General features: G+C 59.8%; 2 protein-coding genes across 2 annotated transcripts; both read right to left on the reverse strand.

Annotated features, from left to right (window-relative positions):
- Positions 1-2,269: 2,269 nt before the first annotated feature.
- On the reverse strand, positions 2,270-4,546 carry CELA1 (chymotrypsin like elastase 1). Its single transcript, XM_058042039.1, has 8 exons — positions 4,491-4,546; positions 4,317-4,399; positions 4,122-4,222; positions 3,741-3,866; positions 3,520-3,656; positions 2,754-2,899; positions 2,519-2,668; positions 2,270-2,400 (listed from the first exon to the last, which is right to left on the reverse strand). Exons 1-8 carry the CDS (start codon positions 4,531-4,533, stop codon positions 2,383-2,385), a joined length of 804 nt encoding a protein of 267 aa, XP_057898022.1. The 5' UTR covers positions 4,534-4,546; the 3' UTR covers positions 2,270-2,382.
- Positions 4,547-6,237: 1,691 nt separating this feature from the next.
- On the reverse strand, positions 6,238-17,191 carry GALNT6 (polypeptide N-acetylgalactosaminyltransferase 6). Its single transcript, XM_058042034.1, has 10 exons — positions 16,704-17,191; positions 15,587-15,759; positions 13,077-13,226; positions 11,832-12,066; positions 10,376-10,493; positions 10,075-10,275; positions 8,412-8,543; positions 6,960-7,061; positions 6,710-6,862; positions 6,238-6,351 (listed from the first exon to the last, which is right to left on the reverse strand). Exons 1-10 carry the CDS (start codon positions 17,189-17,191, stop codon positions 6,238-6,240), a joined length of 1,866 nt encoding a protein of 621 aa, XP_057898017.1.
- Positions 17,192-25,694: the final 8,503 nt, after the last annotated feature.

Here is a 25,694-nt window from a genome sequence, read left to right on the forward strand (position 1 = left end):
ACAGTAATACAAAACAAAAACCAGGGTCAGAGCAGGCCCTGCCCCCTGTGTGCCAGGGTGGTGTCCCAGCCCCATCCCACGGGGGCTCAGCCCTCCTGCAGTGCCAGCTGTGGCTCTGCTGCAGCAGGGATCCTGCACAAGGGGGGAGTTTCCTCTGCAGCTCCAGGGCTGCTGCAGATGGGCCTGGGCTCCCTCTGGCCATGCAGGGCAGCAGAAAGCTGCTCCTCTGGCAATGCAGGGGGCAAAGGCTGCTGGGGTGTCCCAAAGCTCAGATTGTATCCAGGCAGGAATGTTTGGCTCCTCCCCTGGGCTCACATCTCCCAATGGGATGATGGAATTTTATCAGCCATGCAGGGACACTCACTGGCCCATGAAGAGAAGATAATTAATAATTAATGGCCCATCAACAGATGATAATTAATGGCCAATTAAGAGAAGATATCTCCTGGAGGGAGGATTCGTTGTGGAAGAGATAAAGAAAACTGCCCAATGAACAGAAGATAACTGCCCCACCTCTGACAGGTCATAATAAATTACACATCCCCAGACACATCTTGCCACCTAAGACACACAGACAGGGTGGTTGGCCATTGTCAGGGGCTGCCCAGGGTAGTTTGGGGTGCCCATCCCTGGAGGTGCCCAAGGAAGGACTGGATGTGGCGCTCAGGGCTCAGGGGACAAGGTGAGGATTGGGCACAGCTGGGACTCGATAGTCTGGGAGGGCTTTTCCCACCTCAAGGAGTCTGGGATTCTGTGCTCGGTGAGTCGAGGAAGAGCTCAGTTTGTGGGTGAGATGAAGATTGAGCTCTGGGTGCTACAAGAGGCCATGAGCTGCTGACCCTTTGGAGGTTTTGCTGACCTATCTCATGGCTGCTGCTCAGTTCCAATCACAGTTCTGCTGTCTCTGAGGCCGGTCTTTTGCATCTTTCCCAAACCCCTCTGATTTTATGGATTCCCACAAGTTGAGTGGACACTGGGAGAGACAGGAAGAGACAAAGATTTGGGATCTGCACCCTTGGACTATGAGGGGATGAACCCGAGAGTTCCTCCTCAGAGGCACCAGCTGGGGCTGGGGCTGTGCTGGTGTCACTGCACAGGGAATCAACGTCCTTGTGGAATGGGACATTTGGGATTGGATTGTCATGGGAAACCAGGGCTGAGACCACAGCCTGCCAAGGGAGGGATTGTGTCCATCTCCTGATGTCCATCAACCTGAGCCTCTCCTGGCACAGCTTGAGACTCTTCCCTCCCCTCCTGTCCCTGTTCCCTGGGGCACAGCCTGACCCCCCGGCTGTCCCCTCCTGTCAGGAGCTGTGCACAGCCACAAGTCCCCCCTGAGCCTCTTTTTCCCCAGGCTGAGCCCCTCCCCAGCTCCCTCAGCTGCTGCAGCCCGTTCCCCAGCTCTGTTCCCTTCTCTGAACACGCTGCAGCCCCTCGGTGTTTTTCTTGCTGGGAGGGGCAGAACTGGACCCAGCCCTGGGGGCTTCAGCAGTGCCAGGCACAGCCACTGCTCCCGTGGCTTCTCCAGGGCTGGGAGAGCCCTCTTGTCACTCGTGGGTGTTTTGTTCAGCAGGACACGACCCAGGGCTGAGGGGGACTCCCAGAGGTTGCTGGATCCACCCAGCAGTGTCTGTTTGGGTGCAAATCGGGTGTTTGGGGCACGTTGGTGCTGATGGTGTGTCCCCAGGCTGGGGGGTTGTGGCACAGCCCCAGGACGCAGCTGAGGGACGAGGGGGTGGCAGTGCCCGAATCTGACACCTCTCATGGCCAAGGAGGGAATTTGGGGAAGAGAAATGGAGCAAAAGTCAGGGGAGATCCCGATGGGACTGCCCCGAACGCTCCGTGTGCCCAGAGATGTCCGGATGTCCTGATGTCCAACCTGAGCCTTTAATGGCACAACTTCAGACTCTTCCCTCCCCTCTGTTCCCTGGAGCAGAGCCCGAGCCCCCGGCTGTCCCCTCTCGTCAGGGAGTTGTGCAGAGCCAGAAGGTCCCTCCTGAGCCTCCTTTTCTCCCAAGGGGCGATTTCCTTGGAGGCCGGGAAGGGGATTTGCAGCGTTTGCCCCTTTTCCAGCCTCCCACGGACGTCGGGGCTGCCCCAGAGCTCGGAGGCAGCTCCTGCTGCGCAGGGCTGTTCGCTGAGGAGCGAGGAAGAGGAGGAGGCGGGGAAGGGCCGGTGCGGGAGCTGGGGAGGAGGAGGATGGCGGGCGGGAGGAGGAAGGATGGGCGGAGGAAGGAGAGAAGCGGCAGCGCGGAGGCTCAGAGACTTCAGGGAGGAGAGATTTTATTGAGGCCGGCTCGGGGGCGAGGAGGCCGGAGCGCGGCGCGGGGCAGGGAGGGGATGTCCATGGGCTCGGGGCAGCGAGCGCTTGTCCCGCTGGGCTCAGTTCTGGGCGATGACCTGGAAGGGAGGAAGGGCCGGGCTGAGCCGCGCGGGGCCGGGGCGGGCGCAGCGGAGCCCCGAGAGCGCCGGGGCTGAGCCCGGCCCGGCCCGGCCCGGCCCGGCACGGCCGCCTTACGCTGTTGATCCAGGAGATGTAGGCGGAGACGCGGGTGAAGACGGTGGGTTTGCGGGCGACGTTGCAGCCCTGGCTGGAGACGAAGCTGGTGACGCCGTGCACCTGGTACTGCCCGTTGACGGCGCAGTGCAGGGGACCGCCGGAATCGCCCTGCGGAGCGAGGAGCGGCGTGAGGCGGGGCTGGGGGGCAGCGGCGCCGGGGGCGGCGGGGGCAGCGCGGGGGCCGCGGGCGCACCTGGCAGCCGGAGCGCACGCCGTCGCCGCCGGCGCACACCATGGTGTTCTTGACGGTGGAGCCCCAGTAGGACGCGCTGGAGCAGATCTGGTAATCCACGACGGGCAGCGGGGCCTGGAGCAGGACGCTGGACAGCTGCCCGTTGGCTGCGGGGAGCGGGCGCCGGTCAGCGCCGGCCCGGAGCCGCGGGAACGGCCCGGCCAAAGCAGAGCCCGCGGCCCGCGCCCGGCCCCTCCGGCCCCGTCCGTGCCCCCGAGGCTCGGCACGGCCCCGTCCGTCCCCCCGAGGCTCGGCACAGCCCCGTCCGTCCCCCCGAGGCTCGGCACAGCCCCGTCCGTCCCCCCGAGGCCCTCCGGCCCCGTCCGTCCCCCCGAGCCCCTCCGGCCCCGTCCGTGCCCCCGAGGCTCGGCACAGCCCCGTCCGTCCCCCCGAGGCTCGGCACGGCCCCGTCCGTCCCCCCGAGGCCCGGCACGGCCCCGTCCGTCCCCCCGAGGCTCGGCACAGCCCCGTCCGTCCCCCCGAGCCCCTCCGGCCCCGTCCGTGCCCCCGAGGCTCGGCACGGCCCCGTCCGTCCCCCCGAGGCTCGGCACGGCCCCGTCCGTCCCCCCGAGGCTCGGCACGGCCCCGGCCGGCTCCGAGCACCTGCGAGCCCCGAGCGCAGCCCCGAGCGGAGCCTGCCGGGGCCGTGCCGGGCTCCGGGCGCTGCCGCGGCTGCCGCCGTTGGCCGTGCCGGGGCAATTGGGGTCGGGGGGAGCCCGTCACTCACTGCGGGTCAGGCCCCAGCCCGTGATGTAGCAGGGGTAGTTGTTGGGCAGGATGGTGCCCTCCTGGGGCAGCACGGCCAGCTGCACGGCGCTGTTCAGGGTGGCCGAGCTGCTCAGGCGGAACAGGGCGATGTCGTAGCTGCCGGTGGGAGGGAGAGGATGTTACAAGGAGCCCGCAAAGCCCGGCCGGGCTCCCCCCAAGTGCCCGTCCCGCGGGCGTTACCCTGCGGCCACGTTGTTGCTGTTGTAGTAGGGGTGGACGATGATCCTGCTGACGCTGAAGACCTGCTCGGTGCCGTCGTTGCTGTAGAGGTTGTGCTCGCCGGCCACCACGCGGTACTGCATGTTACTGGCGGCAAGGCGCACAAACGCTCCGTCAGCGCCGAGCTGCGGGCAGCCCGAGCGGGAGCGGCCCCGGGAGGCTCCGAGCGGCACCGGGACGCTCCCGGAGCAGCCCCGCGGGGGCCCGGCCAGAAAGGAGGAGCCCAAAAGCCCCCCAAGGGCGGCTGCTCTGGGGCTTGGGGCAGCCGGAATTTCTGCTCGGAAGGGCTTTCGGGGGAAAGGAGGGTTGGCGAGGGGAAGGAGGGGTCCCCGGGGCGCTCACTTGCTGACGCAGTGGGCAGCGGTCATCACCCAGTTCCTGCGGATGAGGGAGCCGCCGCAGGTGTGGTGCCAGCCGCCCCCGGAGTAATACTGCAGGGAGATCTGGGGAGGGGGCGAGACACGGCGCGGGGCTGAGCGCGGGGTCCCGGCGCGGGCAGAGCCCCGGGCCCGGCCCTGGAACGCCGGCACGACCCACCTGGGAGGGCCAGGAGTGCGAGCGCGCCTCGGTGCCGCCGACCACCCGCTGCATGCCATCGAGATCCAGCTCGGAGCAGCGCCCTGCGGACAGAGGGACGGCGTCAGTCCCGCCGGGCTCGGCTCCGGGCGGCTTTCGGGGGTGCCGAGGCCGGAGGCTGCGGGCGGGACTGACCGCACAGGGCGAGCGCGGCGAGGAGCACGAGCTGCAGCATCATGGTGGAGCGCTGTCGGCGGCGGGACCGAGCGCCGGGCCCCGGGCGCTTTAACGGGGCGGCGGGAGGCGGCGCGGGAAGGGCAGCAGGTGCCGCGGCCCCGCCGGGCGGCCTTGGCCCCCGTGCCAAAGCACACTCGGTGCCCGGGCAGCCCAGGGACACCCCGGGCCCCCCTGGGCGCCGCAGCCAGGCAGACGCTGCCCTGCGCTGGCACCTGCTGTCCCCGTGTCCCCGAGCCGTGTCACCGCCGGGTCCCGCTCTCAGCCCCAGCAGGCCTTGGCTGCAGCTCGGCGGGGCCTCTCTTCGTGCGATGGTTCCCGGGGCTGATCCAACACCTGGATGGAGCCACTTTGGCACCGGGATGGGGAAATCGAGGCACAAACGGGGCACGACCTTCAGCCCCTCGCCAAGCCCCCGGCCCAGCCGGCGCTGGAGCAGGGCCGGGCTCGGCCTCCCTGGGACATGAGGTTGGGGCAGGAGGAAGCAGCGATACAACTTGAAAGAAACCCTCGAGTTTTGGCCAAAACTCTGTCTTTTTTTACCCCTTGAACTCCAAATGGAGATTGTTTTGGTGAGGAACATTGGCCCTCACGGCACAGGCTCTTTGATTTGGGATCACAGCAGTCATGGGGTCAACCAGGTCAAAAAAAGTGATAGAAATCAAAAGCACCTGCTGCAGTTCTGTACTTATTTCCAAGGAAAACACAGAACGTCCCAGGAACACAATTTCCTAGTAATCCCATGTTTGTTCTCTCAGCACCAAGGGCACACAGCAAGGGACAACAGCCATGACTCTGCCCCACACAGGGACACCCCAGAGCAAAGCTGAGCCCCCAGCTGTGGCACAAAGGGCTGCACGCTCATTTTTGGGCTAAATAGGGAGTTTCTAGAACGAGAAGTGTGAAGGATACAATGTGAGAGGAGCATTGGGAGCTCAGAATGGCCAGAGACACGATTTGTGTAAAATAAATCATCTCTTTATTTGAAGTTCAGTGTCTAGGACAGGTTCTCCCCCCTTCTGCCATGTCCAGGAGGATTTTTCCCCACTGTAAATGATATGGCAACAAAAGTGGCAGCTACAGAAGCTGGGATAGACAAATAATCTGGAACAGAGGAGATGTGGCACCCAGGATCCTGTTCAGAAGGATTCTCTGGTGCCAGCCAGGGAAAACCCCTCCTGCCCAGCACAAGCAGAATCGCACCCAGGAATCATCATCATCTAATAATAACAATAATAAAAGCAAGAATCTAACTTCCTCCCCCCTCCAAATCCACGTGATTCCTAAGGCACAGATCCCAACTTCTCCCATTGCCCACCAGCGGCCACCGCAAGCCCCGATTCCCCCTCGACGGGAGCAGCCCCACGGTCACCATCCTCCTCCTGGCCGGATTTTCCCGCTCGGATTCCCCATCCGGGGAGGCGCACCCACGTTTTTAAAGCCTGAAGAGGCTCTGGCTGGGGCCGGGTTGGGGAGGACGAGCAGCGGCTCCCGAGGAGCATCGGCAGGAGCGTCCCCGCCCTCCTCGCTGCCTTTCGGGGTCCCTGGGGCGCCCCCGGCCGAGCCCGGCTCCCAAAGGTGCGGGATTCCGTTCAAGGCAACCACGAAATGCAGCATATTTAAGGCTTTCACTTCTTAAATTAAAGCGAACAAGGGAGTTTTTTTTGGGTCCTGGTTTCCTGAGCGCGGCCGGGGGCTCCGCTCCCGTTTAGGTGAAGGACCAGAGCTGGTGCGGGTCCGTGAGGTCGCAGGGAACGAGCGCCGGGTGCTTCCCGCGGGCCGTCAGACACATCCCCGAGGCCAAGTTCTTGATCAGCCGGTTCTGCCGAGAAACAACGCAAACCGTGAGCGAGGGGAAACAGCACCGGAGGGGCCTCACCGGGCCCAGAGGCGATTACCATTGCCTAATGATAAGGTCTCTAAGAAATTTAGGATTACCTAAACCGAAGGCCTTCAAAGCTTTAAACAAGAGTTAAACCCTCCCAGTTTCTGCTAAAATCCGCGGGCCACCACCCTGCACCCCCTAAATGCTTGAATTAAGCTAGGATCTTCCAATTTACTGGACAGATGGGCTTCGATCCCATCACAGCGCAGTTAACAGCTATATGCCCTAACCAACAGGCTAAAAATGGACGCACATCCATGAGCTCGCAGCTCGCTGTAAACTGGGGGCTCCTCACCTGCGCCAGGTCCCACTCCTCGCTGGCGGGCACCCGGCCGGGCTTCCCTCGGAACTGGCACTCGCCCAGCTCGGCCGTGCCCGCGGCCCCGCGCAGGCACAGCTCCCTGCCGATGTTGTGGCGCAGCTCCCGCTGGCTCGTGTACTCGAAGTACTGCGGGAAGAGACAACGGAGCGGTCACCGCCGCGCCCCGGGGGAAAAACCGCGGGTGGGAGAAGGGGAAATGATGGGCGTGGTTCGGGGAGCGCACCTGGTTGCCCCCCAGCCCGTGGCAGGGGTACATGATGAGAGGTTTGCCACCGTGGTTGTTCTCCCCGACGTCCAGGCAGCTCTTGGTGCCCTCGTTTTTGATCTGTGTGAGGGGAAGAGAGGAGTTGGGAGGGGAAAAGAGGTGGCGGTGGGAAAAGGAGAGGGGAGAAAAAGGAGGGAGAAAAAGAAGAGGGAAAGGAGAGGAAAAAGAGATAGGGGGAAAAGGGGAGGGGGAAAAAAGGTGGTGGTGGGCAAAGAAGAGGGGAGAAAAACGAGAGAAAGGAGAGGGAAAGGGGAAAAAAGAGGTGGGGGGGATAAAAGAGGTGGGGGGAAAAAGAGATGATGGGGGGGAAAAAGAGATGATGGGGGGGAAAGGGCAGGGAAAGGCAACGGGAACGGGGGTGTGGAGGGGAGGAAAGACGGGTAAAAAGACGGGCTAGGGGGAAAAAGGGGCAGGAATGAGGAATAAGTCTGGGAGAGTGGAGGAAAGAAGGGCTCAGAGGAGCCAGGGTGGGACCGGCTCGGGTTTGGCCGTGCAGGGCTCTGGGTTATCACTGTGCAAACACCATTCTGGCACCCAGCGCCGGCTCCGGGTCCCGTGTCCTTTCCAGGACATGAGGAACGCCCGAGCCATCGCCTCCGGCAGGCGGAGCAAAGGGAAAGGCACTGGGCGGAGGTTTCAGGAAATGAAGGTGAATTAAAAGCTGGATGGGAGCCAGCACCCAACACATGGCTGTCACCTGGCTGTCACCGAGCTGGGTGCTGGCCGTGCCAGCTGCTGTCACATCGCCCTGGCTGAGGAGGGGCAGGCTCAGGGTCCAACACCCAGCTTGAGGGAAAAGGCTTTTCCTGCCTCAGGGGAATCCCATCCTCAGGGATGGAGCTGCAGCCCCTCATCCTGCCTGCCCTCAGTTCCTCGGGGGTGCAGCCAGAGCTCCGTGCCCTGCTATCCCCTGCTCCCTCAGGGACGGAGCCAGCCCTCCACATCCCGCCTGTCTCCATTTCCCTGCGGATGGGGGGCTGGAGATGGGGTCCTGCCTCCCACCCGTGCCCAGATTCTCTCGGGATGGAGATGGAGCTCCCCATCCCATCCCATCCCATCCCATCCCATCCCATCCCATCCCATCCCATCCCATCCCATCCCATCCCATCCCATCCCCATTTTTGCCAGTCCTCCCTGTGCCAGGACGGTGTTTGGCGCTCAAGGAAGTTTTCAGCTCTTCCCTCGAGTTTAACCCAAGTCCACATCCCCACGGATTCCCCACCCCGGGACTCACCCCAAACCAGCTCTGCCGGATTCCAGCTCGGCCGGAGCCCAAACCGGCCCCACCAGCCGGTGACAGATGAGGTGACAGACAGACAGACACGGTGACAGACGTGGCAGTACCAGCTCCCCGTCCCCGGTTCAATTCAAAGCCCCCAAGCCCACCCTCCGGGCGCTCCCGGCACTCACCGCTCCGTAGAACGTCGGGGTCAGGTCGGGCACGAACATCTCGGGGTAGACGTTCTGCAGGTACCAGGTGAAATTCCTGCAGTGCAGCCGCTCCCGCAGCCTGCGCCGCTCTGTGATGTCACCAAACGTCTTCTAAAAAATGAAATCGGGGCGAAAATTAAATTCACTTCAGAAAACAATAGGGAAAATCGCAAAAAAGCCCTTTCCAGGTTGGGGCTCAGAGCTGGAGTCAGCCCCAGCTTTGTCATCACCCCTCCGGGTGTGACCAGCACTGAGACAAGGTGGGGGGGACATCTGGCAGGTACCCACAGGCTCCACCAAGAGCTTGGAAATCTTTTGGCAAAGAATAAGAAGTTCTGGTATTGAAAAAAGAAAATAAGAAGTTTTGGTACATTCACATTCTCTGAACAGAGAGAGACAATTCTCTCTCCCAAGTTTTTTTTCCCTGGAGAAGCACAGAGAAAAGAAGGGGAAACAATTCTTATCTCAACTTTCTTCTCCTGTTGTTTTGCACATGTGGAATGTATTAGGAGGATTACCTGACGTGATTTGTCAGCTGGATTCTACTGAGGATTGTTTTGATTCCTTAGCCAATCACTCAAAGCTGTGTCCTGGCCGTCTCAGTCAGTCATGAATCTTTCTTTAGTATGTATCTTTTGTATAGTATAGTATAATGTAATATAAAATAGTTTTAATGAAGCAATTGTTCAGACTTCGGAATCAATAGAATCAGGTACCAATTACTCCCTACCTCAGGGGTGCTCTGCTTTACAATATTTGTGTTGAAAAAAAAAAAACATTAAGAAAAAAAAAAAAAAGAATTAATAAACCCCGATGTTTTTCTACTAGGAAACAATCTGGCCAGAGGGGGAAAGAAAAATAAAGCTTTTGCCTGTTTCTGTCCACCTGTCTGGTCTCCCACCCACTGCTGCTGCTCAGGTAGAGCTCCCAGCAGGACCAGCCCTCTGTCCCAGATTGCAAGGCAAGATGTGTTCTGTCACCATCTCTATGGCAGTTCTCTTTTGTCAGTGGGCAGTTTTTCCTTGTCTCTTCCACAATCACTCCTCCCTCTGAGGGCACATCTGCAGATAACAGCTATTGAATGTCACTGCATGGCTGATAAGCACTGCAGCATCCCACTGGGAGAGGTGAGCCCAGAGGGAGGAGCCAAGCATTCTTACCCAGATATAATCTGGAGATTCTGGAACACCAGCACAGCTTCTCCACTGGATTTCCCAGAGGAGCCGCAGCTGCCTCTCCTTCCCACTGGATCTTCAGAGGAAGACTCCACCCTTCTCCAGAACCCCCTTGCTCCAGCAGAACCACCCCTGACACTGCAGGAGGGCTGAGCCACAATTCCAATGGGACTGCCGCCAACAGCCTGACCCACAGGGTGTCAGGTTGAGTTCTGACTCTGTCAGTGTTGTTTTGGTTTACTGCATTGTTTCTTTTGTCCTTTTATTTTCTTCCCTATTAAAGAACTGTTGTTTCCTGCTCCCATATTTTTTGCCTGAGAGCTCTTAATTTAAAATTTATAGCAATTCAGAGGGGTGGGGAGGGTTTACATTTTGCATTTCCGGGGCAGCTCCTGCCTTCCTTAGCAGGCACCTGTCTTTCCAAACTGACACCCCCTCCCAGCAGAAGCAGCAGCAGCCCCCAGTACCTCTCTGGCCATCTGGGAGGCCTGCTGGTTGCGGCGGTAGAAGATCTCCTTGTAGTCGTCCATCCAGACCTCGGCCAGGCGCACCTGGTTGCGGGAGATCACCTGGGTGCCCTTGGGGAAGGTGTGGGGGCTCTTGGAGCGGAACACGTGGCCCACGACGGAGCAGGGGATGATCTCCACCTGTCCCCCGCACTGCCACACCTGCGGGGAAGCCGCACCTGAGGTGGGGGGGTCCGGCCCCCGGGCCCCCCAACAGGGAGCTCCCTGGAGGTGCCCTCAGAAGGTGGACCCCCATACTTACCCTGAAGGACATTTCCACGTTCTCACCCCCCCAAATCTCCATCTGGTCGTCATAGGAGCCGATGTGCTCGAAGTAGGACCTGGAGATGGCAAAGAGGCCACCTGCAAAGGTCGGGGATCTGCAGGGGGAAAGAAGGGGTAAAGCACAAATAAAAGAGGAGAAATCTGAGTTTTGGGAAATAAAAGTCCCCCTCCATCCAGCTGTGGTGGTTTTGGCTGGGCTGCTGGGAGGGGACAGAGGTGACAGCGTGACACGGAGGGGCCTTCGCTGCCAGATGGATTCAAAGTGAAAAGAGGATATTGTTACCAAAAACCTGTCACCAAAAAGAGGAGGAGGTCAGAGCTCAGTGCCCCAATCCCTCCTCCCGCTTCCCCTAATCTTTTCCATCTGAGGCTGGAACAGAACCTCGCTTTTATTCAGGAAAAATAATGAACGCCAAGGACTCGCTGAGCTGCTGGGGACGAGACAGCGGCGGGAGCCAAGCGCCCGGCTGGAGGTGAAAGGGGCCTTTATGGGGACGGGAGCGTCGCCCAGGTGACCCGAGCACAAAGCCAGCCCCGCGGCCGGGGTGGGGCCAGGTGTCCGGTGTCTCCCAGCGGGGGCACCAGGGAGAGGTGGGAAAACCACCCGGGCTCTGTCTGCATGTCAGACAGAGGGATAAGAGGGGGGATTTTGGCACAGCCTGATCCACAGGTGACCTGTTCTGTGCGGGGGCACCTGGGCACCGAGGGTGAGAAGGCAGAGACAGCAATTAAATCCTTAATGGGAGCGAGAGCAATGAAATCTTAAATGCCAGAGCGAGAGCAATGAAATCCTAAATGCCGGAGCGAGAGGCAGCTGGAGGAGACTCTAAGGTCCATTTTGGCCCCAAGGGAGGTTTGTCCTCCACCACCCCCCCAGCTCTGACTGTGCTTGGGCACAAACTCCCGACATCTCCCATGCCAAAATCCCAAGGGAGAACCCTGCTGGGAAAGGGCAGCACCGCCCACCCAGTGGCACCAAGGAGGACACCTGTCGCAGACATCTTTTATGGAAAATCCTTTCCTGAGGATTTTTCCTCCTGAGAAGCTGAGAGGCCTCAGGAACAAAATGTAAACAATGGTTATCTGCTGCTGTGGAATGCAACAGGTGCATCTGTGATTGGCCCACGTTGGTTATTTCTAATTAATGGCCAATCACAGCCCAGCTGGCTCAGACAGAGTCCAAGACAGAGCTTTTGTTATCATTCTTTCCTCTTCTATTCTTAGCTAGCCTTTCGATGAAATCCTTTCTTCTATTCTTTTAGTACAGCTTTGATGCAATATATAATAAAATAATAAATCAAGCCTTCTGAAACATGGAGTCAGATCCTCGTCTCTTCCCTCAACCTGAGACCCCTGTGAACACCGTCACAAACACCAATTTGCTGGGAAAAAGAGAAAACCCAGCCGGATAAAGCATTCCATGCTGGGCTTACTTGATGGGGAAGGTCTCGTCCTTCCTGCGCTGCCTCTCTCGCGCCGGCACCACCTCCCAGCCGAAGGTCAGGCTCCAGTCGAAGTTGCCCCGGCTGTGCTGCTTCCCGTTCTGCACGGGCTTGGAGAACTCGAAGGTGTTGAGGTCGATGGTGGCGATGTCGGGGCTCACCACGGCCGTGGGCTCCTCGGCGATGCGCGACAGGAGCGGCTCCAGCCAGCCGTGGAAACACTCGCCTGGGACACGGGCAGGGCTGAGCGGGGCTGGGGGAACCCACAGAGCCCGGGGCACGCACGGGTGACACGGGGGGACACTCACGTGGTGTCACGGGGGACACACAGGGTGTCACAGGCGGACACTCGGGGTGCCACAGGGTGTCATGGGGGGGGCACTCACAGGGTGCCATGAGGGGACACTCACGGCGTCACAGGGTGTCATGGGGGGGCACGCATGGGTGACACTGGGGACAGTCACGGTGCCACAGGGTGTCACGGGGGAACACTGACAGGGTGCCATGAGGGTACACTCACGGCGTCACAGGGTGTCATGGGGGGGGCACGCATGGGTGACACTGGGGACAGTCACGGTGCCACAGGGTGTCATGGGGGGGCACTCACAGGGTGCCATGAGGGGACACTCACGGCGTCACAGGGTGTCATGGGGGGGCACTCACAGGGTGCCATGAGGGGACACTCACGGCGTCACAGGGTGTCATGGGGGGGCACGCATGGGTGACACTGGGGACAGTCACGGTGCCACAGGGTGTCATGGGGGCGCACGCATGGGTGACACTGGGGACAGTCACGGTGCCACAGGGTGTCACGGGGGGACACTGACAGGGTGCCATGAGGGTACACTCATGGCGTCACAGGGTGTCACGGAGGGACACTCATGGTGCCGTGAGGCGTCACAGGGGGGACACTGACAGGGTGTCACGGGGGGACGCTCACAGGGTGTCACAGGTGTCATGGGGGGACAATCACAGGGTGTCATGGGGGGACAATCACAGGGTGTCATGGAGGGACAATCACGGGGTGTCACAGGGACAACACTCACGGTGTCACAGGGTGCCATGGGGGGACACTCACAGTGTCACAGGATGTCACAGGGGGACACTCACAGGGTGTCACAGGTGTCATGGGGGGACAATCACGGGGTGTCACAGGGACAACACTCACGGTGTCACAGGGTGTCACGAGGGGACACTGACAGGGTGTCACAGGGTGCCATGGGGGGAGACACTCACAGTGGGCATCCAGGAAGGTCAGCACCTCCCCGCTGGCCACGCTGGCCCCCAGCAGCCGTGCCGTGATGAGCCCCTTGCGCTCGCGCTGCCTCACCACGCGCACGATCTGCAGCTGCTCCACGTAGCGATCCAGCTCCTCCTTCAGGTACTCTGCAGGTGGGAAAACCACTTGGAGCCATCAGTCCCTGCATCCCACCAGCCCATCCTGCTGCCCCATCAATCCCATTGATCCCATCCCATAAATCCCATTCCAAATCCCATTAATACCATCAAACCCATCCCATCTCCCAGATCCCATCCTATAAATCCCATTGATCCCATAAATCCCATCCCATCAATCCCATTGATCCCATCTTGTCCCATCCCATAAATCCCATTCCAAATCCCATCTCTCCCGTCAATACCATCAATCCCATCCCATCCCAAATCCCATCGATCCCATAAATTCCATCCCATCAATCCCATAAATCCCATCCCATCCCCATCCCCTGCTGCTCAGACTCTGCAGCTGAGTTTGGGTTCAGGGACACCTGAGCCTTTGCCCCAAACCCAAGTATATTTTTGGCTAAAGAAAATGAGTTTTATAATGGTCTAAGCCCCTCCTGTCTAATCCCTCTCTGGAGAGGGACTGGGGGTTGGCAGGGTGGGTGAGGAGGTCACATCCCTGTGCTTGAAGTGTCACCAGGACCAAGCTGTTCCTGAGGGAAGGGGTCACCAGAGGAACCCGGGATTTCTTGGCAGATGCAGCCAAGCCAGGAGCTGGGAATGGCCAGGTGGGAGCTGGGACCCTGAGAAAAGCGCCCTGGGAAGGGAATATGAGTCCAACCCACAAACAGCCCCAGTGGGAGTCGAGCTCTGGGGCAGTGGAGCCCTGGGGCACCACGAAGTTCCTGCTCCTCGGGAGCCCGTGGGTGGAAAGGGAGAATTTATCTGGGACAAGGGCAGAGTCCGCTCCTCCCAGTGCCCCGACACTGAACCCCGCGTTCATTAGCTCTGGGTGCTAATTAACGAGGATTACAGCTGGCTGAGGGTGGAGGTTCGTGGGGCGCCTGGTTTGTCCCCAGGGCAGGGATAACAGCGGTGCTGGGGAAGGGAAAATCCCAGGGGCGGATGTCAAATGGGGAGCGGCTGCTGGGAGATCCCGGGATATTGGGAGTGTGAATGGCCCAGAGCTGCTGCTTCCAGGCTTGGAAAGGGGCTTGGTGTCCCCTGCATCCTGCTGATCCCACATCCTGCCTCCCTCTGGCCCCTGAATCCCCTCACAGCTCCGTGTGGCTCCTGCATCCTTCTCGCTCCCCCATCCCACCACAGCTCTTCCTATCTCCCTCTGGCATCCACATCCCACATGGCTCCTGCACCCCTTTCACCCACATCCCACCATGCTCCCTGCATCCCTCTCCAGCCCACATTCCTCTGACCCACATCTCACCATGGTCCCTACATCCCTCTGGCATCCACATCCCATCACAATTCCTGCACCCCTCTGACCCACAACACACCACAACTGCTGCATCCCTCTGGCATCCACATCCCACCACGATTCCTGCACCCCCTGACCCCCATCCTATCACAATTCCTGCATCCCTCTCTGACCCACTTCCCATCAGAGCTCCAGCATCCCTCTGACCCCACATGCCACCACAAATCCTGCATCCCTCTGACCCCACATCAAACCATGCTCCCTGCACCCCTCTGACCCCATGTCCCATCACAACTCCTGTACCCCCTGATCCCCATCCCACCACAATTCCTGCATCCCTCTGATCCACATCCCACCACAGCTTGCCCTACCTCCCTCTGGCATCCACATCCCGCATGGCTCCTGCACCTCTCTGACCCACATCCCACCACGGTCCCTACATCCCTCTGGCATCCACATCCCATCACAAATCCTGCACCCTTCTGGCTCCTGCATCTCTCTGACCCACATCACACCACAGCTCCTGCACCTCTCTGACCCCACATTTCACCACAAATCCTGCATCCCTCTGACCCCACATCCCACCACAACTCCTGCATCCCTCTGACCCCACATCCCACCACAACTCCTGCATCCCTCTGACCCCACATCCCACCACAACTCCTGCATCCCTCTGACCCCACATCCCACCACAACTCCTGCATCCCTCTGACCCCACATCCCACCACAACTCCTGCATCCCTCTGACCCCACATCCCACCACAACTCCTGCATCCCTCTGACCCCACATCCCACCACAACTCCTGCATCCCTCTGACCCCACATCCCACCACAACTCCTGCATCCCTCTAGCATCCACATCCCACCACAACTCCTGTATCCCTCTGACCCCACATCCCACCACAACTCCTGCATCCCTCTAGCATCCACATCCCACCATAACCCCTGCACACATCCCACTGTGTTCCCTGCATCCCACCATGGTCCCTGCATCCCCCTGACTCCACATCTCACCACAACCCCCGCATCCTTCTGGCCCCACATGCCACCGTGCTCCCTGCACCCCTCTGTCCCCGTGTCCCCCACGCACCATCCGTGCTGGCATCGTCCACCAGGATGACCTCTCGGAGCAGGCGGGCCGGGGACGAGTGCAGGACGCTGTAGACCGTGCGGAGCAGGGTGGACCAGGCCTCGTTGTGGAACACGATAACCACGCTGGTGGTGGGGAGGGGAGGGCAGCGCTTGAACTTCTGATCGATGCACCTGGGGGGCAGAATGGGGGAGTGAAGGGGGAGGCGTGACTGGAGCGACCCCCGATATCCCCCCCCCACCAAACCCCGCAGCTGCGGGGAGCGGCTCTGGCCCCTCGGGACTCGTCCCTGCTTTGATTCCCATTGATTTTGGTTGAGTGAGTCCCATTGCCGGCCTCCGTGTCCCCCCTTTGTCACCGCCACACCTGCTAAGCACGGATAATCGCCTGCCAGCGCGGGGGGCTGGATTCCTCCATCCCTTTCAAGGCTTTTTCCATCCCGAATTCCCCCCCATGTCTCCCCCATCCCACCCCTCCGCGCGGGCCCCGCCTTAATCCGGCAGCCCCTGGCCGAGGGCAGGCGGGGAAATCTCTGGAGTTTCCCTCTTTCCCTGCCCCCGACCCCAGCGGGGTCCGAGGCTGTTCCACTCGGCTAAGAAAAGAAAAAGTCTGACCGCTGGAGCCGCTGGGATAAAGGAGCGAGAGGAGGGAAAGGCGGGGAGGCGCCGGAGCCTCCGAGCAGGTACAGGGAGACACAAAGAGCCTGCTGCCACTAAACCCGCCCCCCAAGGGGCCAAAATTAGGGCGAAATAATAATAAATAATTTCTTTTCTTTTAGCTTTGTCTCCATTCAATCCTCTGCCAGTGCTGGGTGACATCCTGCCCTCAATCTGTTTTAACTTTCCCTGAAATTTAAGGGAATAAACGACCAGGTTGAAGGCACTCAGTGGCTAGACTGAAGGGAGTAAGGGGCCACGTTGAAGGGAATAAGTGGCCAGATTTAAGGGGGTAAACGGCCAGATTCACGGGGGTAAATGGCCAGATTTAAGGGGGTGAGTGGCCAGATTTAAGGGGGTGAGTGGCCAGATTTAAGGGGGTGAGTGGCCAGATTTAAGGGGGTAAATGGCCAGATTTAAGGGGGTGAGTGGCCCCAGGGGCTTTCGGGCCAGGCTCTCACTCGGGGGGACGGCTGTCGGGGCCCAGCGCCCGCTGCAGGGAGATGCGGTCGCTGGCGAAGGCGTTGAAGCAATGCTTCTCATAGCCCCGCTCCTTCTCCTTCGTCTCCTCGGGCGTCCAGCGATCCTTCTTGAAGGCTTTTCCGTCGGCGCCGGGGCTGGCGGGGTCCTGGGGCGGCCTCTCCATCAGCGGCCGCAGCTCGGCCGCGGTGTAGACGCCGGGCAGGCAGGAGCGGCCGCTGGGCAGCGGCTCCGGCGGCGGCTCCGGGGCCCCGATCTGCAGCCGCGGCATCGAGTCCCGCAGGTCCCGCACGGCGCCCAGCATCAGGTCCAGCACCTGGCCCTTGCCCGGCACGATGTTGCGCAGCCACGGCTCCTCGCCCGGCTCCTTGCTGCCCACGTCCTTCTGGAGGATGAAGAGGAAGAGGACGAAGACGGCGCCCGCCAAGGCCACCTTCAAGGCGCTGTAGCGGCGGCGGAACAGCCTCATTTTGGGGTGTTTGGGGCGGTTTTGGAGGGTTCAGGAATGTGGGGGCTGCGGGTGCATCACGGTGTCCTGCTTTGCTCCAGTGACCTGTGGGAAGGAGAAACACCTGCAGTGAATTCCCGGCCTGGATGCAACTCCTTGGTGTCAAAATAGAAATACTGCAGTGAAGATATAATATATTGAATTTAAAATACATCACGTCGTACCTAAAATATAATGTATAAATATGATCAGCTCATGCAATAGTTTTGTTAAGGACCTTAAAGATCATCCAGTCCAACCCCCTGCCCCGGGCCGAGAACCTCCCACTAGACATAATAATAATAATAATAATCATCATCATCAAATAAAAACATAATAACAATAGCAAAACAACACATTAATATATCGACATAGTAAAGTAATATTAGCGACATATTAACATATCAATATTGCAGTACAATGTTACTAATACATTAATGTAGCAATAAATATTAGAAATATATTAATATAAAGTTTGGCACAAGTGACACCTGTAAAATTCATTCCCCCCCCCCCAGCACTTCCAGCCCCTAAATCCAGCCCGAAATTAAAACACCAGGAAAAGTGCAGGTTAAAAAATGCCGGAGCATGTACCACCCACCCCCACACACGAGACCCTCCCAAAAAGTTTCTCCTGGGACTGATTTGGAGGCTGCAGCCTCCCCCCGCCACCGCCAAGTTAAAATAGAGCCCAACATTCGCCAAAATATTTTTGGCCGCTGGGAATAAAAAGCTTTTCCCTGGGCATTTTCCTGCCTGCGAAGGAAAACTCGAGCAGACCATGCAGCGCTCCGGATCTGGCGGAGCCGGAGCAGCAGGTTCGGTGTCCGGTGCCGTGTCCGGTGCCACGGCCGCCGGGAGCTCGGCGCCAGCTCCCGAGTTTGCCCCGGGATCCGCCGGAGGCTCTGAGCTTTCCACCACCCCCAAACTTCCCGCGGCTCCTCTTTGTGAGCCGCGGCCGCCGGAGCATGGACGAGCCCGGCGGGATCCATTCACCGCCATCTCCTCCTCCTCCTCCACTTCGGGGTCCCCCCCCGCCTTCCCCCGGCTCCTTTTTCCCCTTTTCTTTTCATTCTCTCGGCAATGGGGCGGGGAAGGGCACCTGCCACAACTTCAAGGGCGAGGAGGTTCGGGCTGGGGAGGAGGAGGAGGAGGAGGAGGGTCCCGGGGTCCCCGCTTTGAGCGCCGCGGGATCAAAGCTGGACCACGCTTCACTGCCAAGAGCGCCCGGCCCCATCCAGCGAGGAAAAGCAAAATCGGGGGAAAAACCCCATCAATCCCCTGGTGTTCCCTGCCATTGCCTCGGGATTTCTGCCCCAGGCTGGGCGGAGGTGCCCCCGCTCCCCTCGTGCCCCCGAGGTTTCCATTGCACGGCGCTGCTGTACAATAAAGAGGGGAGAAAAAAAAGATTTTGGGGGAAAAAAAAAACATTTCCATCAACCCCACCACTCTGAGCTTCCTTCATGCCACGTTGCTAATGAAGCTCGTTAGGTGTCGGTGCTAATTAACACCGGAGGGACGCTCAGGTGTGCGGGGGGGCGCAGGTTGTGCACAACAAGAGCTGCCGCTCCCAGGGGGCCACAACCCCTTCCCAAAAAGGGCCAAAAAAGCCGAATATAAATAAAAATTTCCCCTCTGAAAGACTGGGGTGGATTTGGCATGGAGCTCCTGGTGCACCTGCGCTCTCTGCTACCTGCCCTGCGAACTCCCAGGTGGATTCTGCTCCATCCCACCCCGAAAATCCCAGATTGCCACGGGGCTGGCCCTGCGCCCTGGGAAAACAACATTAAAATGACCCAGGGGAGCCTATTATTGGGGTCGGAAAAGGGGGAAAAAAAGAAGGGGGAAAAAAGGGGAGGGAGAAACTGGAAAAAAGGGGGGGAAAGAGGGAGAAAGAAAGGGGGACTAAAAGGGGGGTGAAAGGGGGACAAAAAGAGGGGAGAAAAAAAGGGGGGGAAGGGGGGAAAAGGGGGGGAAAGGGGGGGAAAGGAGAGAAAAATGGGGAGGAAAAAAAGGGGAGGGGGAATGGGGAAAGGTTCAGTGGGAATTCCAGGAGCGTCCCCCGTGATGTGGGAGGGAGGGACTGTGGGGAAGAGGCAGAAACAGAGATACACTGGTGGAGGAAATAAGGGAAATAAATAAAATACATGCGGATTGACACCCACACCGCCTCAGGTGCGGCGGCCACCGGCTCCACGTGGCAGCGAGCCACGATGACACCGGGAGGGGCAGGGACGGGGAGCTGGGGAGCAGCGGGATCGCTCCCGGCGGGGTTCAGTGCCAGCGGGAGGAACCGCATGTGCTGGGAGCTCACAGGGTCAGGGTCCTGCAGGGCTCCCCCGTCCAGGTGGGATGAGCCCAGAGGGTCCCGGAGCTGCTCCCGGGATGTGGGATGGGAGTGCCCGGAGATGGGGGCTCTGTGAGGGTCCCGGGGGTCATGGGGTACCCCAAGGGGGTGATGGGGGCCGGGTCCTCCCAATGCCCTGCCCAGAACGGCCACAGCCCCTGGAGCAGCTCCGGGGGCTCCTCCCGGCCCGGGGGGCTCCATCCCAGGACCACCTGAACCCCCCTGCACGGAGGGGCCTATGCACCGGGACCCCCGAGCACCCAACCCCAGGAGGGTCCCTCACCAGGACCACCCTGCTCCCCCTTCCCCCGGGCCGGGGGCTCCGCACCGGGACCTGCCGTGTCCCCCTTACCGTGAGGGGGCTCCACACCAGTACCTCCAGACCCCCTTACCACGAGAGGGGGATCTACACCAGGACCCCAGACCCCCTTACCGTGAGGGGGGGGGATCTACACCAGGACCCCAGACCCCCTTACCGTGAGGGCGGGTCCACACCGGGAACCTCCAGACCCCCTTACCACGAGAGGGGGATCTACACCAGGACCCCAGACCCCCTTACCGTGAGGGCGGGTCCACACCGGGACCTCCAGACCCCCTTACCATGGTGGGGGCTCCGCACCGTGACCCGCGTACCCCCTCCCCCGGGGCAAAGCCTTCACACCAGGACCCCAGACCCCCTTACCGCAGAGAGGGGCGCCGCACCGCGACCCCCGCGACCCCCGGACCTTCTTTCCCTGGGGCGAGGGGTGCTCACCGGGACCGCCTTCCCCGGCAGGAGCTCGGCACTGGGACCCCCTTAGAGCAGAGGGGGGGACGGAACCCCCGGCTCGTCCCCTCCCCTCTCACCGGCTCCACAGCGGCTGCGGGGCCGCAGGTGCGTCCGGGTGGGGCGGGGCCACCTGCGCTACCTGTCCCCGCCTCCCGGGCAGGTGCACGGGCGGGGACGCCGCGCTCCTAAAGCCGCTTGGCCCGGGGAGAGCGCTGGGTCCTAAATCCGCCCTGCCCGGGAAAAAGGCCGGGTCCTAAAGCCGCCCGGCCCGGGAAAAAGGCCGGGTCTTAAAGGTGCCCGGCCCGGGAAAAATCCCGGGTCCTAAAGCCGCCCGGCCCGGGAAAAAGGCTGGGTCTTAAAGGTGCCCGGCCCGGGAAAAATCCCGGGTCCTAAAGCCGCCCGGCCCGGGAAAAAGGCTGGGTCTTAAAGGTGCCCGGCCCGGGAAAAACGCTGGGTCCTGGAATCGCCCGCCCGTCCCGGGAATAACGCCCGGTCCTGGAGCCACCGGCAGGCCCCGAGCCTGAAATGGAGGTGCTGTGCTGGGACCAGAAAGGGACTGGCGCTGGGGACCAGTAAGGGACTGGCACTAGGGATACTGGGAACCACAAGGTAGGACCCCACGTGTATTGGGCACCAGTAAGGGACTGGTACTGGAGACACTGGGAACCAGTAAGGGATTGGTACTGGGGACACTGGGAACCAGGAAGGGATTGGTACTGGGGACACTGGCAGCCACAGGGTAGGACCCCACGTGTGCTGGGAACCAGTAAGGGACTGGTATTGGGGACACTGGGAGCCACAAGGTAGGACCCCATGTATACTGGGGACCAGTAAGGGACTGGTACTGGAGACACTGGGAACCAGTAAGGGATTGGTACTGGGGACCAGTAAGGGATTGGTACTGGGGACACCGGGAACTGCACGAGTAGGACCCCACATGTACTGGCGACCAGTAAGGCACTGACACTGGGGACACTGGGGACACTGGGAGCTGCATGGGTAGGATCCCACGTGCACTGGGGGCCAGTAAGGGACTGGCACTGGGGACACTGGGAACCAGTAAGGCACTGGCACTGGGGACACTGGGAACCAGTAAGGAAGGGGCACTGAGGACACTGGGGACCAGTAAGGGACTGGCACTGGATGTACTGGGGGTCCCAGGGATTTATGGAGGTGCCAAGGTCTTGGCTCCACGTGTGCTGGGAGCAGTAAGGAACTGGCACTGGGGACACTGGGAACCAGTAAGGGACTGGCACTGGGGACACTGGGAACCAGTAAGGAACTGGCACTGGGGACACTGGGAACCAGTAAGGGACTGGCACTGGGGACACTGAGAGCTGCAGGGTAGGACCCCACGTGTACTGGAGGCCAGTAAGGGACTGGTACTGGGGGTCCCCGGGATTTATGGAGGTGGCAAGGTCATGGCTCCTTGGTATGCTGGGACCAGTAAGGAACTGGCACTGGGGGCACTGGGAACCAGTAAGGGACTGGCACTGGGGACACTGGGAGCTGCATGGGTAGGACCCCACGTGTACTGGGGACCAGTAAGGGATTGGCACTGGGGGTCCCAGGGATTTATGGAGGTGCCAAGGCTCCAGGTGTGCTGGCACCAGTAAGGGACTGGCACTGAGGACACTGAGAGCCACAGGGTAGGACCCCACGTGTACTGGGGACTAGTAAAGGACTGGCACTGAGGACACTGGGAACCAGTAAGGGACTGGTACTGGGGACACTGGGAACCAGTAAGGGACTGGTACTGGGGATTTATGGCGGTGCCAAGGCCGTGGCTGCAGCTGTGCTGGCACCAGTAAGCGCCCGGCACTGGGCGTGCTGGGAGAAGCAGGGCACGCACGGGGAAAGCCCCGGGGGGACGGGCCCGGGCGGGCTCCAGCGCCCAGCCCAGGATTTTCCCTTGGCTCCGGCGCTGCGTGGAGGATTCGGGAGATCCGAGCTGGAGCAGAGCGAGGATTAATCGGGATTATTGGGACATTAGCTGGAATATTAACTGGTTTACAGGGATGAGGTCTCCGAGGCACAAACACCCCTCAGCCCCAAATTAAAGCGCTAACGAGCTGGAATAAGGTGTGAGGGGAAACTGAGGCACGGATTGGAGCCAACCCTCGGTCCCCACGAGCCCCCCGGGGCCTCCATCGCCCTCCCCGGGGCTTTTCCGAGCTCGTTTCGAGCCCGTCGCTCTCGCCCCTTTCGTTTCCTGCTCCGGAGGTTTCGCTCTTCGCTCACAGCCCGGAGGGGAAATTCCCACCCCCAAATTCGCCGCTGCTCGACTTTCGGCGCCCGCCGCTCTCAGCTCGGCGCCTCCGCGGCCACCGGGCAGGGCCAGCGCGGTCCCCGCACGGTAAGTCAATTTTGGGGGAAAGGGAAGGGTTTCGGGGTGGGCTGGGTGGTGGGGATGGGATTTTGGGGGTCCCGTTCCCCCCCACCCTCGGGGCCAACCCCACAAACGGGAATTTTGTGCTCCCGAATTGCTGCTTTTAATCGCAGTTTGGGAGAGGAGAGGCTTTTTTGGGACATAAAAAAAGTCTCCTGCAGCTTCGTCCAGGTGGCACCAGTCTGGGGAAATGAGAGGGAGTCGAGACCTGAGGAACCCTGGCAGGGCTGGAACGAAATCCATAACAAAATCCATAACAAAATCCAACTGAAATCCAAATAACAATCCAATAACAAAATCTTCCCAGGCTTGTTAAGGAGAGGCGGCTCGGTGTCACACTCCAATTAATAATTAATTGGCGTCTTTATAGACAAAACAAAACTTGAATTAGGCGTGGAGCTGGCTGCCTCGGGAGGGAGGGGGTGAAAAATGTTTACTTTAAAGCTTTTCAGGAGCAGAGGACCCCAAAGAGCCAAAACTGGGGTGAAGTCACCCCTGGGTGCGGGGCGAGCGCCGCAATTCCCTGCGCCGGGAGCAAACCTTACCATCGCCTCTGGGCTTTTCCTGGCTCCGAGCGCATTTCCTTGGGGATTTCTGCCCTTCATCCCTCCCGGGGAATCCACAGCGCCGGAGGCGGCTCCATCCAACCAACCCTCCAGCCAAACCCCCAATTTGAGCCGGACCTTAAATTTAACCGAGCCGAGCTGAAACTCGCGGCGCTGAGCGGCAGCAAACCTGGAGGAGCTGACAGGAAGCCAGGCTGATTATTTTTTTGCTCATTATGCTAATTAGGATCGCGCGAACCTTTCAGATCCCCTTTACAGATGGTTTGCAGATTTGTGCCCAGCTTTGGGCTCGTTTGTTGTCTTTTCGCCCGGTAATAATTGGTGCAAGATGGGAAAACTGGGAAGTTTAATCCATAATACAGCTGTTAAAGAGGGGACAAACGTGGGAAACACAATTTTCCTCCATAATGCCAATATTTGGTTAATTGATGCTGGGTGGTGCTTCCTGGGGTATTTTTGGGAGGAGAAGGGGCTGAGCAGCTCAAAAAAGGGAATTGTGTCCCCACCCATGGACATCATTCCTTGGATGGGTTTGTTCTTGGGAGTTTTTTGCTTTCATGCCCAAAAAATTCGATCCCTTGGTACTGAGTTGGAAACACAACTTTTCCCAGGTAGATTTTTTTACTAAATGGGATTTTTGTGCTGTTTGGACCTCGTGGAAGCTGTGGGGGAGAGGTGGAATAACCCAGCTCAGCTCCTCTTAGGAAGAACTTCTTCCCTTTTCTTTTTTCCCCTAAATTATGAGAGAACTGGGAAATATTCTCTGTGCAATCCCACACACCTGCAGCACCTGATCCTCCCCATGCCACCAGCTCGGGCTGACCCTGCAGCTGCTCCTGCCCTGGGATAACCCCAGGGATCAGAGGATGGTGATTAATCTGATCATTATTGCTGCTCCAGGTGCTCGTGGCCTCTCCTCCCGCTGCCCGGGTGCGATGGAGATGCAGGAGGTGTTCCTGCAGCTCTGGGGGGAGCTGGCCAGGCTGCAGGAGCTGTGCTCGGAGCAGGGGCGGCTCCTCCGGAGGCTGAGGGCCAGGAAGGGACCGGTCCTGGGTGAGTGGGACCTGCGGGGTGCCCGGACTGCACATTGGGGTCATTCCAATCTTTATCCTGGCAGGGTTATGGCTCCTGGCCGGGTCATTCTCACATTTATCCTGGCTGGGTCAGGGTCATTCCCACGTTTATCCTGTAGGGTCATTCCCATTTTTATCCTGGCAGGATTATTGGTCCTGGCGGGATCATTCCCAGCTTTATCCAGGTAGGGTCATTGGTCCTGGCAGGGTAATTCCTACTCTTATCCCCACCTTTATCCCAGCAGGGTCATTCCCACCTTTATCCTGGCAGGGTCATTCCCAGCTTTATCCTGGCAGGGTCATTCCCTGGCAGGGTTATTGGTCCTGGCAGGATCATTCCCAGCTTTATCCAGGTAGGGTCATTGGTCCTGGCAGGGTAATTCCTACTCTCATCCCCACCTTTATCCCAGCAGGGTCATCCCCACCTTTATCCCGGCAGGGTCATTCCCAGCTTTATCCAGGCAGGGTTATTGGTCCTGGCAGGGTCATTCCCACCTTGGTCCTGGCAGGGTAATTCCTACTCTCATCCCCACCTTTATCCCAGCAGGGTCATTCCCACCTTGGTCCTGGCAGGGTCCTTCCCAGCTTTATCTCGGTGCCCTCAGAAGTTCCTCTGGTGGGGTGAAGGCTCTCGGAGCAGGAACGTGCCCTGAGCCCCTCGTGGCTTTGGGTGCGGCTGCTCAGGGACGCTCCCGGTCCTGGAAGCATCACCTGGAGAGGATGGGGCAGGGTTGGGGAGGATCTACAGCCCAGAAAACACCCAGGAACCCTCTGGTTTTCCAAGATTTCCCCTGTCTGTACTCTCCTATCCCCCCCAAACACTCGCAGCACCCCCACGGGGTCTGGCACCATTTTCCCAACCCTAAAAGGGGCATTTTGTGGTTGGGAGGGATTGGTTTGGACAAAGCTGTGCTGGGAAACTGCAACCTCCTCACCCTGGGGCTCCCTCCTCTCCACCCATGTCCTGCCAGGATTTAAACCAAAGCATTTCTGGGATCAGCCTGGAGTTTGGGAGCATGGGGATGTTCTGGTTTCCTGAGGAAGATGATGGTCCCCCATCCCTCAGCCTTCCCTGGCTGTCCTCAGCGTCCTTTCTCAGGTGGCCCAGGCTCCAGACAGGATAGACAACCTCTGCCAGCCCAGGGGTTCCCTGAGCCCAATGGGAAAATGGAATAGAAAGAGAAAAAACCCCTCTGAATCCCCAGCAATGACCCCTCTGCCTCCCTCTCTCCCAAAGACATCCCGGTGTCGCTGCCCGTCCAGTGCACGGAGGATGTGGGCACAGGGGACGGCCAGAGATCACCTGAGAGCCACCAAAACCACCCAGGAGCTCCGACCTCC

Source organism: Melospiza georgiana, chromosome 29 (assembly GCF_028018845.1).
Source record: "Melospiza georgiana isolate bMelGeo1 chromosome 29, bMelGeo1.pri, whole genome shotgun sequence".
NCBI classification, from domain to species: Eukaryota; Metazoa; Chordata; class Aves; order Passeriformes; family Passerellidae; genus Melospiza; species Melospiza georgiana.